Source organism: Quercus robur, chromosome 3 (genome assembly GCF_932294415.1).
Source record: "Quercus robur chromosome 3, dhQueRobu3.1, whole genome shotgun sequence".
NCBI classification, from domain to species: domain Eukaryota; kingdom Viridiplantae; phylum Streptophyta; class Magnoliopsida; order Fagales; family Fagaceae; genus Quercus; species Quercus robur.
Window position 1 is genome coordinate 50,724,032 of NC_065536.1, and position 21,788 is coordinate 50,745,819.

General features: G+C 41.9%; 1 protein-coding gene across 1 annotated transcript; it reads left to right on the plus strand.

Annotated features, from left to right (window-relative positions):
* Positions 1-12,285: 12,285 nt before the first annotated feature.
* Positions 12,286-16,126, plus strand: LOC126718251 (3-oxoacyl-[acyl-carrier-protein] reductase 4). The gene is made up of 11 exons (XM_050420363.1): positions 12,286-12,654; positions 13,360-13,502; positions 13,845-13,898; positions 14,000-14,080; positions 14,162-14,207; positions 14,281-14,375; positions 14,461-14,493; positions 14,974-15,108; positions 15,218-15,311; positions 15,453-15,535; positions 15,827-16,126. The coding sequence occupies exons 1-11, from the start codon at positions 12,462-12,464 to the stop codon at positions 15,857-15,859; spliced, it is 990 nt and encodes a 329-aa protein (XP_050276320.1). The 5' UTR covers positions 12,286-12,461; the 3' UTR covers positions 15,860-16,126.
* The last annotated feature ends 5,662 nt before the right edge of the window (positions 16,127-21,788 follow it).

The following is a 21,788-nucleotide window of genomic DNA, read 5'->3' on the forward strand; positions in this document are numbered from 1 at the left end:
AAAAGGAACAATATACAGATTTAAGAATAAGCAAAAACACAAATAGATGTGATTGACAAAAATAATAGACAAATATTGAATATATATGAAAAAATCTGTAAATAATTAAAAACTCATAGGCTATATGTGTGAAAAATGAATGATTCAGATCAAGTCTTGTGTTTGATACAATATCTTTAAATCAAAATTTGCCCCTTATACAATCATTGTGGTGTTTTGAGACTCATGGACATTTGCCTCACAGGATAAAATGATCTACAACACGAAAACAAAATACTCAAAGTCGTGCTCTGCGAACTACTCAATGTCTTTTTTTTTTTCTTTAACACAATATGAAATGCACAAAAAATTCTCACTTGGAGAGGTTTTTTTTTTTTTTTTTTTTTTTTTTTTTTTTTGAAAAGTTATTTTTATGAACGAGGGACTATGAATTATTATACGTTACTAAACAGGCACTCTGTTTCAGTAATAACTACTGTGCACAAACTAACTAACTCAAAAATTAAAATAATAAAATATTATTATTTGGACAAGTATACCTAGTCTATATATGCCAAAAGCCCAACCTAATGTCCAACTTATGAGCATATAAACTCATATATTATCTGTGGGGCCCGGTCCAAAATAATGGGCTAGTTAAATACAGGCCCGTCCGAGAAGCATTATGTCCGAGGAGAAGTCATAGCCAAAACATTATTCAAACCCAACTGCGGTAAAAGAAACCTGTCCGAGGAGTAAAGCCTCCTCGGACACCACTAAGTCCAGATCAAAAAGCTCGCCCCAACCACTGCAGCTCATCCCCCAATCATATAAAAAAGAATAAAACCCAAAATATCTCACGGAAAGCTGCTACCACCACATTAAATGTATCCCAACCACCCTCTTGGCCGCATTAATGAGGAAAAGACCCCTGAACAGTATTACCTTGGCCACTGCAACTCACAAGGGAGTGCTAAAGGTGTCTGATAGGACAGGTGCTCAAGTGGGGGCTTAGATGATCAACAAGTGTAAGGTTCAGATAAGAATGAGAGAGCTATATAATGTAAGGGAGTCCCTCAAAGAAGGGGGACGAAAAAACTGTATTCAGCACTCAGGAAATAGAATCTTCTGTGGAGTTTCCATTCTGGTGTTTTTATACCTGCAACAATATTCTCCATACCTCAGGCCGACTAGGTTCACTGAGGCTAAGTTTTTTGACCCATCCTCTACAAATATCTATTGTGTGTTGCGCCTTGGGCCAGGGCCTGATCAAAAGGGTTTGGGCCAGGAAAACCGTGCAACTACAATTGGCGCCGTCTGTGGGAAGAACTAGAGCATCAGCTAGCACAACGGTCGAGTATGGCAGAACTAGGCCTACACCAGGAGAATCCTCACCAGGCAAACTCCCAACAGACACAACCTGCCGAGTCCCAGAGGCAAAATAACCCCACCAACCCAGGCGGCAGGGGGAATCGTGAGGGAAGTGTGCATACTATCCGGACGAGTCAGAGTCACACTCAGACAGGCAGTCACGTGTCCCAGAGGTGAAATAGTCATCAGGCCATGCAGCGGGAGATAGATGACCTGAAAAGGGAGTTACGACGTGTGCGGTGAAAACGATCCCCCTTTGACTCAGACGAGTCTTCTAATGCGGAGGATGCGAATTACCGACGGAGGTCAAGGACTCCCCCAAGTGAAACCTTTTCCTACGAAAGGGAGCCACGCCCTGTACGGAAATATGAGAACCTATCCAGTAAGGGTTCAGGGAATGATGTTATGAACAAGGCGCTGGACCAGGTTTCGAGATCACCCTTCACATATAGAATTGAAGGGGCTAAACTGCCTCGACGCTTCAACCAACCGGCGTTCGCCATCTATAACGGCCGAGGAGACCTGGTAGAGCATGTGAGCCAGTTTAACCAGAAAATGACAATCTACTCGCAAAATGAAGCCCTAATGTGCAAAATCTTCCCATCCAGCTTGGGATCAATGGCGATGAGGTGGTTTAACAACCTGAAGACAAATTCCATAAGCTCCTATAAGCAGCTCACTCAGGCTTTCTGTTCCCGTTTTATCACAAATACCAGAGTCCCTCGACCCCTTAGCTCGTTATTGTCCTTATCCATGCATGAAGGAGAAACCCTGAAAGCATATTCGGATAGATATTGGGAGGTGTATAACGACTTAGATGACAACCATGATAATGTTGCTATCAGCACGTTCAAAAGCGGCCTTCCCACCGAGCATGGCTTAAGGAAATCCCTCACTGGTAAACTAGTGGCCGATGTTCATCAGTTGATGGATAGGATCGACAAGTACAAAAGGGTGGAGGAAGATCAACTGCAAGGAAGGGGAAAGGAGAAGGTCATTCCCCCCAAAGTAAATGACTTTAGGTCGGAACGGTATAACCCTAGCCAGCCGAGGTGAGATTTCTCGCGACAGGCTGGACAGAGCCACCCACAAACAGTGAATGCCGTGTTCAGGGAGCTAGTACAACAGGTGCTGGAGAAAGTAAGAAACGAGCCCTACTTTAGATGGCCGGGAAAGATGGCCGGAGACCCTTCTAAACGTAACCAGGACCTATACTGTCACTATCATCAGGACCATGGGCATACCACTGAGGATTGCAGGAACCTATGGAATCACCTAGATCAGTTGGTCCGAGATGGGAAGTTACGTCACCTTCTGCACCCCTCGAGCGGACATCCCGGTCAAACAATACCAGAGTCTCGACAAGATGTATCCTTAAGACCCCCTACTGGGATGATACATGTCATCCTCGCTGCACCAGGAAGAACAGGGCCACCCATCCCCAGGGTACTGGCTGTAGATCGGCTCCACTCCGAGGACAGGCCTAGGGGACCCAAAAAGTCGAAGAAGCAAAGCTCTTTGATACTGGGATTCTCGGACGAGGATAAGAGGGGAACTATACAACCTCACGACGATGCCTTGGTGGTTACATTAAGAATTGGAGGCTTCGATGTGAGAAGGGTGTTAGTAGACTCAGGAAGTGCGGTAGAGATAATGTACCCTGATCTATATAAGGGGTTGAACCTGAAGTCGGAAGATTTGGCAGCTTATGATTCCCCCCTTCTCAGCTTCGAAGGGAGGATGGTTACACCGAAAGGGCAGATCCAGTTACCCGTGCAGACTGGGTCGGAGGTGGAGGAGGTAAATTTTATCGTGGTCGACGCTTACTCCCCCTACACCGCAATAGTTGCCAGGCCATGGATCCACGCCCTAGAAGCCGTATCCTCCACACTCCACCAAAAAGTAAAATACCCATCCAGAGGACAAGTAGAAGAGATCCGAGGAGATCAGGCCGTAGCCAGGAAGTGTATGGTTGCCGCCATCTTACATCTGCCCACTGCCGAGTCCTCGGCCCCGCAGAGCTCATAGCAACCAACCTCCTCGGCCAGGCAGGGCGATGGGCTAGCCGAGGAGATAAGGTGCGAAGGATTAGATAAGATCGCTGTCAACAACGATCCGGACAAGTTTTTTCAGGTCGTCTCTGAGTTGCCTTCTCAAGAAAAAGAGGAACTGGTTAGGTTTCTCAGAGGAAATGTCGACGTGTTTGCATGGGACGCCTACGACGCCCTAGGAGTTGATCCTAGCCTTATTTGTCACCACCTGAACGTCAACCCCTCTTCCACTCCGAAGAAGCAGCCACCCCGACGTCCTTCAAAGAAGCATGCTGGTGCCGTAAGAGACGAGGTGGCAAAACTGAAAAAAGCAAGGGCTATTAAAGAGGTTTTTTACCTCGAGTGGTTGGCAAACACGGTAGTGGTAAGGAAGAAGACAGGAAAGTGGAGGGTCTGCGTAGACTTCACGAACCTAAATAAAGCGTGCCCAAAGGACCCATTCCTCCTACCCCGAATCGACAGGCTGGTGGATGCAACCGTGGGTCATCCTCGGATGAGCTTCCTAGACGCCTTCCAAGGCTATCATCAGATCCCCCTTGCACCAGAAGACCAGGAGAAGACGGCTTTCATGACGCCCATCAGAAATTATCACTATAAGGTGATGCTGTTTGGGCTAAAGAACGCAGGCTCAACCTACCAAAGGATGATGACCCGGATGTTCGAACCACAGCTGGGCAAGATCATTGAGGTTTACATAGACGATATGGTCGTGAAGAGTAAAAAGGTGTCCGAGCACGTGAAAGACCTTGAAGAAATCTTCGCTATCTTAAGAGAACACCGGTTGCGGTTGAACGCTTCCAAATGTTCATTCGGGGTTGGGTCGGGGAGATTTTTAGGGTACATGGTAACCCATAGGGGAATAGAAGTGAGCCCCGATCAAATCAAAGCAATAAACAGCTTACAGGCTCCTCGGAACCCGAAGGAAGTACAGAAGCTCACTCGTATGATTGCAGCATTAAACCGATTCATATCACGGTCAGCGGATCGATGCCGACCTTTCTACCTCCTGGTAAATAAGTGGAAAGGGTTTGAGTGGTCGGAGGATTGCGTTCGGGCTTTCCAGCAGTTTAAGGAATATCTATCACGACCTCCCATCATGTCCAGCCCTGAGGCAGACGAGGTGTTGTTTGCGTACATCGCTGTAGCTCCCCATGCCGTAAGCCTGGTACTGATACGGGATGATAATGGGGTGCAGCGACCAGTGTACTATGTGAGCAAATCATTACACGAGGCCGAGGTGCGATACCTACCTCTAGAAAAGGCAATTCTGGCGGTAGTACATGCCATCCGGAAGCTCCCTCATTACTTTCAGGCGCATACGGTCATCGTTCTCACTCAGCTTCCCCTCCGAGCAGTGCTTCGAAGCGCTGACTACACAGGAAGGATCGCCATGTGGAGTGCGCTTTTGGGAGCCTTCGATATTAAATATATGCCCAGATCCTCCATCAAAGGTCAGGTCCTCGCAGACTTGGTAGCAGAGTTCGCTGAACCCTCTATAGAAACAATAACTGAGAAGAAAGACACGGATGGAAAACCGGTTGGCGTAATTTCAGCAGGGAAGACCTTGCATTGGAAGGTCTACGTGGATGGCGCGGCCAACCAGAGAGGATTTGGAGTTGGGATAGTTTTAATATCACCAGACGGTGCCACTATTGAAAAATCGCTGAGGCTTGGATTTTCGGCTACGAACAATGAAGCCGAATACGAAGCCTTGCTTCAAGGGATGAAAATGGTTCAAAGATTGGGCGAAAAGTAATAGAAGCATTCTCGGACTCCAGGTTGGTCGTCGGACAAGTGATGGGTGAGCTGGAAGCCAGAGATGCTAGGATGCAAGAGTATCTAGGACAAGTCAAACGCCTGCAGACGAGTTTTGAGTCATTCAATCTGACGCACGTTTCCAGAAGTGCGAACACTCATGCAGACTCGCTGGCCACTCTTGCCACGTCTTCGGCGCATAATCTGCCACGAATGATCCTCGTAGAAGATCTAATCAGGGCGAGCCCCCTCGGCAAAAACCCGGCCCAAGTCCATCAGATTAGACAGAGTCCCAGCTGGATGGACCCCATAAAGAACTTCCTCAAAGACGATATCTTACCGGAAGAAAAACTAGAGGCCGAGAAGATACGTAGAAATGCTCCTCGGTTCTGGCTTTTAGAGGACCACAAACTATATCGGCGCTCCTACTCTGGACCATACCTACTCTGCGTACATCCAGAAGAGTCCGAGTCTTTACTTGAAGAGTTACATGAGGGAATTTGTGGAAGTCACAACGGAGGAAGGTCGCTGGCGCACAGGGCACTCACCCAAGGATACTGGTGGTCGAACATGTAAAGAGAGGCCCAAGAATACGCTAAGAAGTGCGATCAGTGCCAAAGATTTGCCCCGAATATCCACCAACCCGGAGGGGTCCTCAACCCACTCTCTAGCCCATGGCCGTTCGCACAATGGGGTCTTGATATTGTCGGACCTTTCCCCAAAGCTGCGGGGAACAAGCGATACATAATAGTCGGAACCAATTACTTCACTAAATGGGTGGAAGCAGAACCTTTGGCCAACATTAGGGACGTGGATGCCTAGAAATTCATCTGGAAGAACATTATCACCCGCTTCGGAACTCCACGTACACTCATTTCCGACAATGGTCTTCAGTTCGACAGTAAGAGTTTTAGGGAGTATTGCCGCGAATTTGGGATCATTAATCGATATTCCACCCCCGCATACCCCCAAGGAAATGGGCAAGTCGAGGCCGTGAACAAGGTCATAGTGAACGGACTGAAGAAAAGACTAGATGAGGCAAAGGGAAGATGGGTAGAAGAGCTCCCGCACGTCTTGTGGACCTATCGGACAACGCCGCGGCGTTCAACCGGTGAAACCCCCTTTTCGATGACTTATAGGGCTGAGGCCGTGCTCCCAATCGAGAACAACTTCCCCACACTGAGGTCTAGCTCGTTTACCTCAAGCGGTAATGACGAGTTATTAGGAAGAAGTCTAGACCTAGCCGAGGAAAGAAGGGAAAAAGCCACGATTCATATGGCCTATTTCCACCAGAAGCTGAGACAAGGGTATGATGCCAACGTTAAGCTGCGACCTCTAGGTCCAGGTGATCTCGTGATGAGAAAGATTCTCGGCAGCGCGAAAAACCCCTCTTGGGGCAAGTTGGGGCCCAATTGGGAAGGACCATACCGTGTCACATCCGTGGCCGGGATAGGCGCTTACTACCTAGAAGATCTGGATGAAAAAACCGTACCTCGACCATGGAATGTAAATAACCTCAAAAGATATTGTTATTAATGAAAATGGCTTCGCCCATGTTTTGTTTCGTGATTATCCTTTGCCTGCTAATCTATCTACGACTATTCATAGTTTTAAACAGAACCTAAGTCCTGCATGGCTCCTCGGACCACAGACTTAGGGGAAATTATTACTCATGACAATTTATATAAGTTTTAAACAGAACCTAAGTCCTGCATGGATCCTCGGACCACAGACTTAGGGGAAATTATTACTTATAGCGACTATTTATAGTTTTAAACAGAACCTAAGTCCTGCATGGCTCCTCGGACCACAGACTTAGGGGAAATTATTACTCATGACAATTTATACAAGTTTTAAACAGAACCTAAGTCCTGCATGGATCCTTGGACCACAGACTTAGGGGAAATTATTACTTATGGCGACTATTCATAGTTTTAAACTGAACCTAAGTCCTGCATGGCTTCTCGGACCACAGACTTAGGGGAAATTATTACTCATGACAATTTATACAAGTTTTAAACAGAACCTAAGTCCTGCATGGATCCTCGGACCACAGACTTAGGGGAAATTATTACTTATGGCGACTATTCATAGTTTTAAACAGAACCTAAGTCCTGCATGGCTCCTCGGAACACAGACTTGGGGGAAATTATTACTCATGACAATTTATACAAGTATTAAACAGAACCTAAGTCCTGCATGGATCCTCGGACCACAGACTTAGGGGAAATTATTACTTATGGCGACTATTCATAGTTTTAAACAGAACCTAAGTCCTGCATGGCTCCTCGGACCACAGACTTAGGGGAAATTATTACTCATGACAATTTATACAAGTTTTAAACAGAACCTAAGTCCTGCATGGATCCTCGGACCACAGACTTAGGGGAAATTATTACTTATGGCGACTATTCATAGTTTTAAACAGAACCTAAGTCCTGCATGGCTCCTCGGAACACAGACTTGGGGGAAATTATTACTCGTGACAATTTATACAAGTTTTAAACAGAACCTAAGTCCTGCATGGATCCTCGGACCACAGACTTAGGGGAAATTATTACTTATGGCGACTATTCATAGTTTTAAACAGAACCTACGTCCTGCATGGCTCCTCGGACCACAGACTTAGGGGAAATTATTACTCATGACAGTTTGGGAAACTATTACCTAAGGGAAATCATTTTAATGCGTGCGCGCAGTCCAGCACCGTTGCGACCCTCATTCAAATTCGCTACAAGACATCCTCTTCACCTTGACCGTTTATATCGTTATCAGCGTTAAATAAAGGGATAGTGCTAACATAAATCCATGGAGATGAAGGAAACATTCTATATTAATATTCCGAGATCAATACAAAAAGAGAGGTCCTTACAAAAGAGTGCAAAAGCAGGACGACTCTCGTTCAAAAAAAAAAAATAATAATAATAACATAGGAAAGAAATATAAAATTTAAAAAGCCTAAAATCTAAGCCTTGGCAGGAGGGTCTTCTTTCTGCTCTGGCTGAGGAGGAGGAGCCTCGATGGTAGGATCCGCAGCCGGATCCTTCGAGTTGTCAGGCATGGGGACGGCATTTGGCACCGTCAAATCCTGCTCAGAAGCTGCTTGGACGCCGTCAGGATTCTCTCGGATCTCCTGAGGGTAGAAGACGTTCTCAGGCAGTCTTAACACCGAGTCTGCAGGAACTCCTGCAGCATCAAGGGCCTGAGCCCATGAGATGCTGCAATAATCCCTGCACACCTTGGGGATCTCCTTGGATAGCCTGGCCTCTGTTTTTTGGACCCCAAGCTGGCGAGCAGCATTCTTTTCAGCCTCCGTAGCCTCTCGGATCAGCTGAGCCTCCTCTTTGACCCGCCGCAGCTCACCCTCGACTTTTTGCAGAGCGGTCTTAAGATCCAGCACTGCCTGCTTCTCGGTGGCGAGGTTGATCTGGGTCGAATATAGCTCTTTGCGCTGGTCCTCCGCCTGGTTTTCGGCACTCTTCAGATCAGCCTCAGCACTTTTGCGCCGTTTCTCCGACTCCTTGAACTTCTCAGTAAGTTCAAGGTGATCGTGCTTGGGGGACCCCAAGGCTTTCTCCATCTCCGTCCGAGACTGAGCCTCAGCCTCAGCCCGACTTCGATTGTCAAGACAAAATTCCTCAGCCATAAATACCTGCTGAGTAATCTGCAAACGAAACAAAATCGGTTCAGAATTTAACAGGGTTAAATAAATTAATAAAACAGTAAAAGGATTACTTACCATCGCAAGATCCCTTTTAAGGGCTAGGAAAATCTCGGGCTGAGAGAACCGCCTATAGGCCTCCATATCCCGAGGAAGCAGTAGGGGTTGCTCTAAGGCATCAGCCACGTACCCCGCTCGGCCCCGGTTGTACTCTCGGATCGACAAGTTGTAAGGGATAGCGACCCCATCCAACTCCAATTTAGGGCTCCACGTACGCGGGGTAGCGCGCACCTCAGCACGGTTCTGCTCGTCCCTGCTCTCAGAGGAGTTTGCCCTCTTACTCCTCTGTCCCTTTGCAGCCTTTTGCTGCTTAGCAGGTCTGGTAACCAGCTCACCCTCCTCAGGAATGTCAGCCTGCCTCTTCTTTTTTAGGTCGGGGATAGCCTTGAGGTCAGGATCAGTAGGGACCTGAGGGGCGATTGGAGGTGGATCCTAGGTTTGTGCCTTGGCAGGCGCCTTCGAGGACTGACCCTTGCCTCGGCTGGACATCAACTCTCGCAGAGACTTTCCCATATCACCTCCTTCTCCGTCCGAGGAGTCGTCCGAGCAGGTTATTATGATTGGATCACTAGCCACGGAGTTGCGGTCCTGCTCTCCTTCAGGATCAGAAAGCTCAACCACGGGGTCTTGCTGAATTTCCTCCACAAAATAAAACTCGTCTATTTCTTCCTCAAGGGAAAGACGAGACGATTCGGTTTGCCCCTCAACTGGAATAGCAACACCAGGCCCTTCTGGTGGAGGTAGTTGCTCTGCTATATAGGGATGCCGAACGCCGGGTAGTACGACTGGTGGAAGATCACGCTGAGCTAGGAACTCGGTCTTGGACACGTCAATCCTGGCCAACCTCGGACTGCCAGCCCTTATGGCGTGACCAATAGCTTGGAAAGAGCGGCTTAGAGGTTGATAGCCCAGAACCAGATGAGCTGCACGTAGCTGTCCGTCCTTGGCAACGTAAATTTCCGACCTCAGAAGGTAGTTCAGCGCCGGCATATTCACGAAGTTTAGTCGAAGAGCGACGTGAACTTTATCTGCAAACATCCAAGAAAAGTGGGATTAGTTCATGAAATTCTCCAAGTGTAAGGAAAACAAGAAAAATAAGCCCCCTAATGCTAAACCCTTTCCCCAAAAGGATTGGCCCTAAAGACGCCGCACCTGGGAAACCTGCCCGAGTCGGACAATGAATACCATCGAACCACTCCCCCGAAGCAATAAGAAAATCATTCTTCACGGTCTTATTGGATACTGGAAGACAAGAGATCAATCTAACAACCTCGGATCGGGATTTAAGATAATACCCTCCACTCTCGAGGCGGTGACACTCATACAGATAAGCCACGTCGTGCCAAGTAAGGCCTAGATTCATCCGTTCGTCTAAGACATCTACACAGCCTAGTATCTTGAACATATTTGGGGCACACTGATGCAGCGTCAACCTATGGTTGAACAAGTACTCCCTTGTAATCCTACGCATGGGAAGTGTCATCCCTCCCTCTATGAAAGTAATCATGGGGATAACAACTTCTCCCTCGCCTTTATTTATCAATACTCCTTCAGGAGGACAGTACTGCAGCCCCACACTCGGGGGAATGTGGTATTTTGCCCTAAAGGCCTCCATAGCGGCCGGAGTATTTACTAATTTTTCGAATCTACCCATCTGAGCGGTACTGGAAGAATGAAAATAAAGACCAAGGGAAAAACAAAGTCCGAGGAGGAAGTCGAAGTGACAAAACGAACGGAACTTACAGGTATCTTCTCAAATGACCGATGAGGAAAACGGAAAGCTCTTCTATGGAGGGTGCCTCGCAGAAATGACTATGAAGATTTGAAGGAAGGATGTGCTCAAGGATTTCTGGGCGCTGGAGTTCTCTGGAGGTCTCTGTTCTGATGTGCGGATAGAAAAAGAAAAAGGGAGCCTGTCTGACGTCTTATATAGCCGGGAAGAGAGAGAAAAGATCGACCTCGCCTAAAAAGTCGAGAAATAATGATGGCCGTTCGATCCACGTCTCACCGTTGGATGAAGGGGACAAGAAACCTCCGGAAGTAAATGGCCGCGCCTCGTAAATTGTAGCGCGTCCAAAAGTAACTGCCCGCACGCGCGCCCCAAGCCTTCCTTACTTCCATCCTCTCACTGACATCAAAACCCCGCTTTTCTTCTCGGAAGGAGATAAAAACCGGAGTTTTGAGGGGCTATTGTGGGGCCCGGTCCAAAATAATGGGCTAGTTAAATACAAGCCCGTCCGAGAAGCATTGTGTCCGAGGAGAAGTCATAGCCAAAACATTATTCAAGCCCAACTGCGGTAAAAGAAACCTGTCCGAGGAGTAAAGCCTCCTCGGACACCACTAAGTCCAGATCAAAAAGCTCGCCCCAACCACTGCAGTCATCCCCCAATCATATAAAAAAGAATAAAACCCAAAATATCTCACGGAAAACTGCTACCACCATATTAAATGTATCCCAACCACCCTCTTGGCCGCATTAATGAGGAAAAGACCCCTGAACAGTACTACCTTGGCCACTGCAACTCACAAGGGAGTGCTAAAGGTGTCTGATAGGACAGGTGCTCAAGTGGGGGTTTAGATGATCAACAAGTGTAAGGTTCAGATAAGAATGAGAGAGCTATATAATGTAAGGGAGTCCCTCAAAGAAGGGGGACGAAAAAACTGTATTCAGCACTCAGGAAATAGAATCTTCTGTGGAGTTTCCATTCTGGTGTTTTTATACCTGCAACAATATTCTCCATACCTCAGGCCGACTAGGTTCACTGAGGCTAAGTTTTTTGACCCATCCTCTACAAATATCTATTGTGTGTTGCGCCTTGGGACAGGGCCTGATCAAAAGGGTTTGGGCCAGGAAAACCGTGCAACTACATTATCTATTTCATTTCTTATGTGGGACTCAGGATTTTTACCACTTTTAATAACATCTAAGTTAACATAAAAAACATCAATTTTTTATTCACTCTATGCTATTTTTCCAACATAATTTTATATAAATGTAATAAATTTGAGGCAAAGTGGATTAACACGGGTAAAGTCTACAAATCGAGATGAGAACGGAGTAGGGAAGAGGTTAGACAACTTGCATCGTCATATACGATAGGACGAGGCAAGGAAGAGCAAGGACAAAAGCACCCATGATTGGATTGCTCTCATTGCGGAGGCGTTTTGTTTCCAAATAAAACGGTAACGTTTCACTCAGTATGTCGTACTTTGGTAAAGTGGATCAACTAATTTTCCACCTAAAAAACTTCAAAACCCCAACAGAATATGACCATTTTACCCCTACACCGAAACTACAGGTGTCACATAAACAATTAAACTCAAACTGGGGTGAATGGTAATTAACCAAAAAAAAAACTAGCCCCACGAATCTGATCTGTCAGCCTCAATTCAAAGAGTCCCCCAACAACTTCGTTTCTTTCGCCCACTCCATCACTCTGCGGAGCTTCCAAAGCAAAAACCAACATTTTCCTCTTTGCTTTATAAAACCAAAAAACACAAAGCTTTTTTTGCTTTCAGTTTCATTTCTGGCTACACTCTTCTTCGCTTCTCATTCTTCATCTTCTAGACTCTTCGGAGCTGCCATGGCTTCTATCGCCGGATCCAATGTCGTTGCCTTCAAATCCACCGCCAAATTCGGCGGTTCCGTCGATTGTAATAAATTCGCTCATCAGTTTCGGCAATGGTCTCCGGTTTGCGGCGGAGTCGGATCGGGTCAGGCCCGGACTCGCATCGGCGGCCTCCACTGCACATCGAATAGCTCGTTTTCTTCGTCTGGTAAAAAAGCTGATTTTTGATTCATTTTTTCTCTTACTGCGCATCGTATTATTTGTATTCATAAATGAATAATTAGGGATTTTGTTTTCGCATTTGGTTAATTGAAAGTGAACTCTCTTTTTTACATTCCTTTCTTCTTTTATGCTAAAATACACTTTTCCGTTAAAAATTCGTTAAGTTATCAAATTTGTCCTCAACATAAGGACGAAATTGATATGTTTTTGAAATTTCAAGGACGAAATTATAAAACTTTGAAAATTGAAGGGAAGAAAATTGAATTTCAATCAAATTTCTGGCATATGTGCGTGTGTCAGAAATCAAGTTACACCATGGTGTGACTCTTGCTTAACGTTACACCTTATATTAATATTTTTGAAAATCCCACAGTTAGATTATATATATTCTCTATGATTTTTATAGGTATTTCAAATTTCACGTTGATTTGATGTTATTTTCTATTTGATCCATAAACCCATATTTTATAAACCTTTGATCAGTAGGGTATAAGGAGAAATGGAATCCAACAGTGTAATAAAAATCCAATTGGAAGTTATTGACTCGTGTAACTTTGATAAAGACAAGGAGTAACTTGAACCAAACTCGTTTGTGTTATGATTATTGTTATTGGAGCTTTACCATAGTGAGGAATTTACCATGTATGGTAGCAATGAGTGAGATTTTCGAGAATTATAATGATAAATGCAGGAGTAAGGGCTCAGGTTGCCACACTTGAACAAGCAAGCACTGGAGTAGCCCAAAATGTGGAAGCTCCTGTGGTTATTGTGACCGGTGCTTCGAGAGGCATCGGTAGAGCAATTGCATTGTCATTGGGAAAAGCTGGTTGTAAGGTTAGTGGTTGGATGATAAAACGTGTTTGCTTATGAATAGAAATGTACCATTTTTTTTTTACTAAACAATGCAGTCTGAATCTGAGTGGTTGATCCGATTTTTCTGCTAGAAACTGCTTTGGTTAATGGGATTACTGAACTTAAGCACTGTGTTTCTCTTATTAATTTGATTCGTGTACCATGTCATGTTTATGTTCTGTATAATGGGATGAACCCCAATTAATATTTCCCGTTCATGATTTCGTATTTGCGATACAAGATGTCTTCTTGAGGTGGGATATGTTTTCCGATTCATCTCTTGATCTCACCAGTGATGATTGCGGTTTTTGTTGTGCTATACAGGTCCTTGTTAATTATGCAAGGTCATCAAAGGAAGCTGAGGAAGTCTCCAAAGAGGTGGATGGTTGCATCTATTCAATACACTATTGTCTTGTCTCATTGGTAGTTTATACTGTACTATAGATTTCACTGGTGATAATTTATTTGGCTATTCGCAGATTGAGGCAAATGGTGGACAAGCCTTGACTTTTGGAGGGGATGTTTCGAAAGAAGAAGATGTTGAAGCAATGATTAAAACTGTAAGCAAATGTAATCTCTGCTAAGTGATGAGTTAGTTTGATGCTTCTTGTGGTAAACTTAATGAATTTTCACATCTGCAGGCAGTTGATGCATGGGGAACTGTTGATGTTTTGATAAACAATGCAGGTGAGTAAATGTCACCTGCCTATCATAATATCAATTTTTTTGCTCTCGTAAACTTTATCGACTCTGCTTGCAGGAATTACTCGGGATACTTTATTGATGAGAATGAAGAAATCTCAGTGGCAGGAGGTTATTGATCTGAATCTCACAGGTGTATTTCTCTGTACACAGGTATGTATGTCAGATGTTTTGTTTTCTACAGAAGTCCATTGTCTGATCTATCCTATTTGAAACTGATTCAATTTACTCTTTGTAGGCAGCAGCAAAAATTATGATGAAGAAAAAAAAGGTAACGTGGCATTGCCATCTCAAAATTCTTATTCTTTTGGTTCTGTGTCATTTGTGCTGGGATGAATCACAGTTGCCACAAAGTTTACTTCTCTCGTAGTATTTGGAACCTCTTTCTTGGATTATATTGGAGATGGAGTGTGGTATATTGACATACAGTAATTTATCATAAACACAGCATGGTTACTGCCTCTATAATCTCTATCCTTGAAATGTGGAGTATATCTCCAATAATGCTAAAAGAACTGCAAGACGTCTCTTCCCCCACCCCCAAAGGAAAATTGTGCTTTGTTGCCCTATTTCCTGATGTTACAAGAAAAAGAAAATTTCAGTTGCTTAGGCTCCAGATGCTCTCAACTCTCTGAGAGCTGACTATGCCTATAAAAGGATAAATAAAATAAAATTAAAATTCCAAATCATACATGGTATGGACATTAACTTCTGCTGTACTCGTGACATCATTTTTTTTTTTTGGTTGCAGGGAAGGATAGTCAATATAGCATCAGTTGTTGGTCTGGTTGGCAATGTAGGCCAAGCCAACTACAGTGCTGCAAAAGCAGGGGTAATCGGCTTGACAAAGTCTGTTGCAAAGGAATATTCAAGCAGAAACATCAACGTGGGTTCTTAGAAATTTGTGTCCTTTTGTTCTAGTTATGTCAGACATCCTAAGATGTAGCTAGGACAAGTTGATGGAAAACAGTAATGATTAAAGAATTTCCTTTCAGGTTAATGCTGTTGCCCCAGGGTTCATTGCATCTGACATGACATCCAAGCTAGGGGAAGACATTGAGAAGAAAATTTTGGAGGCCATCCCATTAGGTGAGACTCTAAGAAAAACTTTATTTCATGATACCCAAGAGTGCTAGAAAGTGCTACATTAGAGGAGATTGTCAAGTATGATAATAGAACTTGTCTTGTTAAGATTCTAAGCATTGTTGTTATTCTACCATGTGGATTCAGGAAGGTATGGCCAACCAGAAGAAGTTGCTGGACTGGTGGAGTTCTTGGCCATTAATCCTGCGGCCAGTTACATTACCGGACAGGTTCATAGCTATAGTTTATTTTAATACTGTTTCACATACTTGACTCTTTCTTAAAAGGAGTTATTAGCCCCACCAGTGGCTGCAATTTATTGGTTAAGGCATGGATCACAGAAAACCTGATACTGTTGTCTTGACCAATTTCCTGTCCCAACTTATGGGACATAAAAGCTCAGTATGATGAGTCAAGTCTTTGTTTCTGTCTCTTCTTTCTTTTGCAGTTATCACTCCTCCCATCTTTCCCTATTTTTCACCAGTTTGGTGCTTAGTTAGACCATTATTGCTGCCTTGCAGGTATTCACCATTGATGGAGGGATGGTGATGTAGGTCAGCTATCCACTCTGCCTGATTAATCTCCAAGCAAAGCTTTTGAGCTCCACATTTCAGACCAGTGGCACTGGAATCCCAAAATTCAATTGCATATGCCAGTTTTTGTGAGAGCTTATGCTATAGTTGTGTTTTAAAAATAATACTTTAGCAAGTTTTGAAAGAATTTTAATTAAGCATGTTAATCAAAACCAGATAAGTTGTGTGTAACACTATTTCTTTTCGGCTGTGTTTTTCATTGTGCAAATGCAGTTTTTTAAAAACTCATACTGCTGTTATTTGCAACTCCCTCCTCCTCTCTCTCTCTCTCTCTCTCCCCCCCCCCCCCCCCCCCCCCCCCCAAAAAAAAAGCCCCTTTTCTTTCTTTTTGGGGTAACAGTAATTCAGTGTGCATTATCTGGAACAGGGTTATTATGTGTGCAAAAATAGGCCTATACTAAGAAGTTGGGTTAAATTACTAAGTTTAGGAATTTTTGTCCCTAATGTTATATATTGCTTTGATTTGACTCATTTGAGTCATTCAATCTGTGCCCATTTATGTAACTATTGGATAGCATAAAATTGGCAAAAAATTAATGGGGAATTAAATAGTTTACCTTTTGAAAATTTGAGTGATTTAAGATGTGAACTTTTTAAATTTGAGGAACCGAATTTGAATTTATCCCATATTTCTAGGACCAAAAGTATAATTTTACCAAAATAATAAAAAGGAAAGTAGATGACATCCTACCAAACAAATATAAAAGAGAAGAGAGTAAGTTGCGGCAAATCAAAGCTGCATTTTAACATAAAAAAAGCTACATTATTAGTTGTTGATATCTTTTTAATGGGTTATTGATAGTGTGTTGTGAGGAATGATAACAATTTGCCTATTGTGGTCCCACTAGTCCCTCTGTACTGCTTGTTTTGTTTGTTTGTTTTGCTTTTGACATATCTCTGTACCGATTGTAGTTGTTAAGAAAGATGACATGGATATATATAGGACTTCTAATTGAATAGTTGAATTTTGGGGAGTCCAATGCTGGAGTGTAGAGTGTCAAACTAAAAGAGTTGGTTTTGGTGGAGCAGTGAGTCTAGAGAGTAGAGTCGCAAATAATTTTCAGAAAATATTTCACGATCATGTCGGCAAACTATTAATGGTAAATGATAAAGTCATGGGTTTAGATGAAACCAATAAACCTGACAATGTTGTGAAAAATGTTGTGTATATAACATTGTTCTTTGATGGAATTTATTAGTATAGTGTAAAGTAAAATAGTTGAATTTGGTAGAGATGACATCTCATCAATGAAGTCAAAAGTGAGGACACTAATAGTTCAATTAGAACGACAAATTCAAAAAATCTAAAAAAAGAGAGAATATTTTAGGCCTTCAAATTGGGGTAGATCTTTTAAAGCAAATTTTTTAAAAAAAGTGAGTACACTAATAGTTCAATTAGAACGACAAATTCAAAAAATCTAAAAAAAGAGAGAATATTTTAGGCCTTCAAATTGGGGTAGATCTTTTAAAGCAAATTTAAAAAAAAAATCTGAAAAAAGAGAAAATATTTTAGGCCTTCAAATTAGGGTAGGTCTTTTAAAGCAAATTTAAAAGAGTGCAAAGATGGAATTTTGCATGAGAGTTTTATTATTATTATTTCAATTACATCAACCTATTTTGAGATTTTACAAAATGATGTTCCCTTGCAGCTATAGATGAAATACTACGTTCCTTTGTTTGCATAAATGTAATAGATTAGTTCATGCTTTCTCACGCCATGATTTCTTGATGGAATATTTCATTTTAGAAAAATTTTCATACCTAAATGATGAGTGTCATTGGTACAAACCTTAAGGTGAAGAGTCATTTTTGTCTATAATTTTGGTTAGGAATATATTTTTTAAATGTATTTTGTTAAAGAAATCATAGTGTGAGTTTGTGAAAGAGGATATAATTAATTTGTTGCAATTGTATAAACCTTTTATGGCAAGGGTTAGAGTAGAGGATAAGTCAACCCAATTATATCACAAATAGATATGGTTGGAGCAAGCGAGTGGCAGATCCTATAGGGGAGTGTCATTTCATACAAGAGTATGCTAGTTGTAGTTCTGTGCGTTGCACAGTTCTATCCATAAACTTGTATAATATATAATTTGATTTGAGAAGCATTAGGTAAATGAATATTGACTACTACATAATTTTAAAATTCTCATCTAATGTATAGACGATCTTATAATGACATTTGTAATTATTTGTAACAAAGTGTTTGCATTGGAACTGTAAGAGAAACAATTTGTATAAATTTGATAAAAAAACAAAAACAAAAATTTGCGAAGTCTTACACACACCAAGGGCAGGCACCATTTGTAATATATATATATATATATATATATATATATATAAATTTCAGCAATTATAATGATATGATTAAATCTAGAATTAGGCTATATAATAAAAAGTAGATCATATTATCATAAATACTAGTAAAAAGAATTGCAGTATGAGATTAAATTCAATAAGGGCGTGGTGTAAAAGCCTATGTTTACACCATCTAATAATATTGTGCCACATCAAATTTTTTAAAATAATTGCACATAAAATATTAAATTGTAATACACACAATTACTATCTATTTCAGTAGATTAAAACCCTAAGCTAAACTTCATCTAAAACCAATACACCTTGGTAAGCTGCTGGGAACCAATCATTCTCAACCAAGAAAGCATCCAGCAAGTGATCCACATGGGTGTGTGTTCGTTATTTAAAAAAAAATCCTCAACGATTCAATTGAAGTGTAGATTGTGGTGACTTGGGAACATGAGCAAATGAGCCTTTGTTAAACTTGATGTGTTTGAAGTCCTGTTTCAATAGAGACAATTGATGCACCTTTGAGTGAAAATCATGATTGCTTTGCCATTTGTGCTGATGAAATCACTTGATCAAGAATGGCTTGCATGAAGACCTTGAAACTTGGTTGAGAATGATTGGTTCTTGACAACTTCCTAAGGTATATTGGTTCTAGAGGAAGTTTAGTTTAGGCTTTTAGTCTACTGAAATAGATAGTAATTGTGAACATTACGGCTTAATATTTTATGTGCAATTATTTTAAAAAATCTGATGTGGTACAATATTATTGGATGGCGTAAACATAGGCTTTTACACCACGTTCTTATTGAATTTAATCTCTTAGTATGTTTGGTTGGGGTGATAGTGTGAGTATGTGGAAGAGGATATAATTAATTTGTTGCAATTATATAAACCTTTTTGGCAAGGGTTAGAGTAGAGGATAAGTCAACCCAATTATATCACAAATAGTGAATAGATATGGTTGGAGCAAGCAAGTGGCAGATCCTATAGGGGAGTGTCATTTCATACAATAATATGCTAGTTGTAGTTCCGTGCATTGCACGGTTCTATTCATAAACTTGTATAATATAATATATAATTTGATTTGAGAAGCATTAGGTAAATGAATATTAACTACTACATAATTTTAAATTTCTCATCTAATGTATAGACGATCTTATAATGACATTTGTAATTATTTGTAACAAAGTGTTTGCATTGGAATTGTAAGAGAAACAATTTGTATAAATTTGATAAAAAACAAAAACAAAAATTTGCGAAGTCTTACTACACACACCAAGGGCAGGCACCATTTGTAATTAATATATATATATATATTAATTTCAGCAATTATAATGATATGATTAAATCTAGAATTAGGCTATATAATAAAAAGTAGACCATATTATCATAAGTACCAATAAAAAGAATTACAGTATGAGATTAAATTCAATAAGGACGTGATGTAAAAGCCTATGTTTATGCCATCTAATAATATTGTGCCACATCAAATTTTTTAAAATAATTGCACATAAAATATTAAATTGTAATACACACAATTACTATCTAATTCAGTAGATTAAAACCCTAAGCTAAACTTCATCTAAAACCAATACACCTTGGTAAGCTGCCGGGAACCGATCATTCTCAACCAAGAAAGCATCTAGCAAATGATCCACATGGGTGTGTGTTCATTATTTTAAAAAAAATCCTCAAAGATTCAATTAAAGTGTAGATTGTGGTGAATTGGGAAAATGAGCAAATGAGCCTTTGCTAAACTTGATGTGTTTGAAGTCCTATTTCAATAGAGACAACTGATGCACCTTTGAGCGAAAATCATGATTGCTTTGCCATTTGTGCTGATGAAATCACTTGATCAAGAATGGCTTGCACGAAGACCTTGAAGCTTCGTTGAGAATGATTGGTTCTCGGCAACTTCCCAAGGTCTATTGGTTCTAGAGGAAGTTTAGTTTAGGGTTTTAATCTACTGAAATAGATAGTAATTATGAACATTACGGCTTAATATTTTATGTGCAATTATTTTAAAAAATCTGACATGGCACAATATTATTGGATGGTGTTAACATAGGCTTTTACACTATGTCCTTATTGAATTTAATCTCTTAAGGAATTTAATCTCTTAAAGTATTACCTCTGTAGGGGTATTGGGCCCAGGAGCTCATTATTTATGTATATAATGGGCTTGAGGCTCAAGCCGAGAACTAGAAGGTGTCCGAGGAGGGTAAACATTGTCAAGAGAGCCCATGTTAGCAAATGAAGAAGTCAGTTTTGATCATAACGGCCCAGGGGGTTGTGCTGAGGATGAATGCCTCCTCGGCTAACCAAAATCAAGGTCCGTAGAGGTGGTTTGCCGTTCGAGTGAATGTTCTAGGAAGTTTTGTTGGCATAGATAAGTATTGTAGAAACAAAGGACATAGGGGAGTCCTAAAATATCTAAGGAGAAAACTGCTACCACCGCATTAAATGCTTTGCAGCTAACTCTCTGACCGCATTAGTGTGGAGGTGATACCTGAATAATGGCTTTAAGCCTTATAGCTACTACCTAAAGACTTCAGGAGGGGGCTGATGGGAAAAGTATCAAGCACCCACCATCTGGTTTGCACGTGGAGGGTAGAGATGAAAAGGAAAAAGAGTATAAAAGGAGAAGGGAGCAATGAGAGAAGGGGATCGGAAATTTGTAAGAGAAAGCACTATAGCAGCTTAAATTGTTTTGTAATAATTTCCAATCAATATATACTAGAATATACTGTTGGGTTACACGTGCGAGTGAAGTCTCACATTGAATAAAGATGAGAAGAATGAGTGGTTAATATAACATAATTGAGCACATACACATTGGGCTTATGCCTTTTAGGTTAAAGTGTGTCTTTATATGTTATATTAATTACTCAAAGAAGCTTCCCAAGGTGTTTATCTCCCCTACAAGTGGTATCAGAGCCCATGGTGGTGTGCGGCAAAGGTGGTGAGGTGTTTATGGTCCTTACCCAGCAGGGACAGAGAAAGCCTTAAACGGCCCACACACAAAGATCCTGGAGAAGAAAAAAAGAAAAAAAAGCCCAACAAAGGAATATTGCTAATGATGCTAAATAATGGTGTGATGCGAGGTTCCCATGGACATGGACATGCGGGGTTTCCATGGATGTGTGTGCGGAGTTGACACGTGGTTCCTATGGATGGCGTACGAGAGACCCATGGATGACGCGTTGATGAAGTGAAAAGCTCATTAGGCAAGGGGGAGTGAGTAGGACTTGTTCATGGCCCACAGAGAGGTCTTAAAGCCCATAGAGAGGCAGACTCACACGTAAGGGGGAGATTGTTGGGTTACACGTGTGAGTGAAATCCCATATTGAATAAAGATGAGAAGAATGAGTGGTTAATATAACATAATTGAGCACATACCCATTGGGCTTAGGCCTTTTGGATTAAAGTGTGTCTCTATATGTTATATTAATTATTCAAAGAAGCTCTCCAAGGTGTTTATCTCCCCTACACATACCTCCTCGGATTGTGCTGAGGACAAATTTACTTAAGATAACTCTAGTCTGTCTCTGTTTGTTTAAATCCCATTCTAACTGTTGTCCCA